This window comes from Saprolegnia parasitica (genome assembly GCF_000151545.1).
Source record: "Saprolegnia parasitica CBS 223.65 unplaced genomic scaffold supercont2.1094, whole genome shotgun sequence".
NCBI classification, from domain to species: Eukaryota; Oomycota; class Saprolegniomycetes; order Saprolegniales; family Saprolegniaceae; genus Saprolegnia; species Saprolegnia parasitica.
The window spans coordinates 1-515 of record NW_012157488.1 but is presented as its reverse complement, the minus strand read 5'-3'; the positions used below and the strand labels follow the sequence as shown (position 1 = coordinate 515).

At 53.4% G+C, this 515-nt stretch overlaps 1 protein-coding gene across 1 annotated transcript; it reads right to left on the bottom strand.

The window, feature by feature from the left end:
- Nucleotides 1–203: 203 nt before the first annotated feature.
- SPRG_18285 (hypothetical protein) lies at nt 204–468 on the bottom strand. The gene has a single exon (XM_012357723.1). It carries the CDS (start codon nt 388–390, stop codon nt 241–243), a length of 150 nt encoding a protein of 49 aa, XP_012213113.1. The 5' UTR covers nt 391–468; the 3' UTR covers nt 204–240.
- Between the last annotated feature and the right edge of the window lie 47 nt (nt 469–515).

The following is a 515-nucleotide window of genomic DNA, read 5'->3' as shown; positions in this document are numbered from 1 at the left end:
CTCGTCACAATAGTCGCCACGTCAGTCAACGAAAACGTCTTAGGCCATGTCAATCTAGCGAAGTGAAAACGTACGAGCAAGCCCGTCTAGTAATGAGTAGCTGGTGAGCGACGCACTGGAACTTGATCACTGGATCAAACGTTCTCTTGCATGCACCCAGAGACAGCCAAGATACATACTTCTGTAAACGATGCAAACGACAGATGAGATAGAGTACAATAGAGTGTAGTTACAACTCGATTACGTGGCAGTCTCCGAGAGCGCGGCGGCGTCGACCGCGGTGGCTGTCGCAAGACGAGGGCGTCGCGGGCGCAAGACAAAGACGCTGTGAAACACCGCGTCAAAGACAACTTGGGCGCCGTGAAAGTACGGGAATTGAAGCCAGAGCATAAGGATCAGCTTGGTATGGTAAAAGAAGGGCACCCACCAAAAGATGGCCTCGAGCGACTGCCGTAGAGTGCCTCGACAATCGCAACCACCGTAAAGTAGCACACCCACCACTCGTGCGTGCGGCG

Bases quoted from the DNA above. Each gene is read 5' to 3' on its own strand.
- SPRG_18285 (XM_012357723.1), bottom strand. From the start codon at position 390: ATGCTCTGGCTTCAATTCCCGTACTTTCACGGCGCCCAAGTTGTCTTT.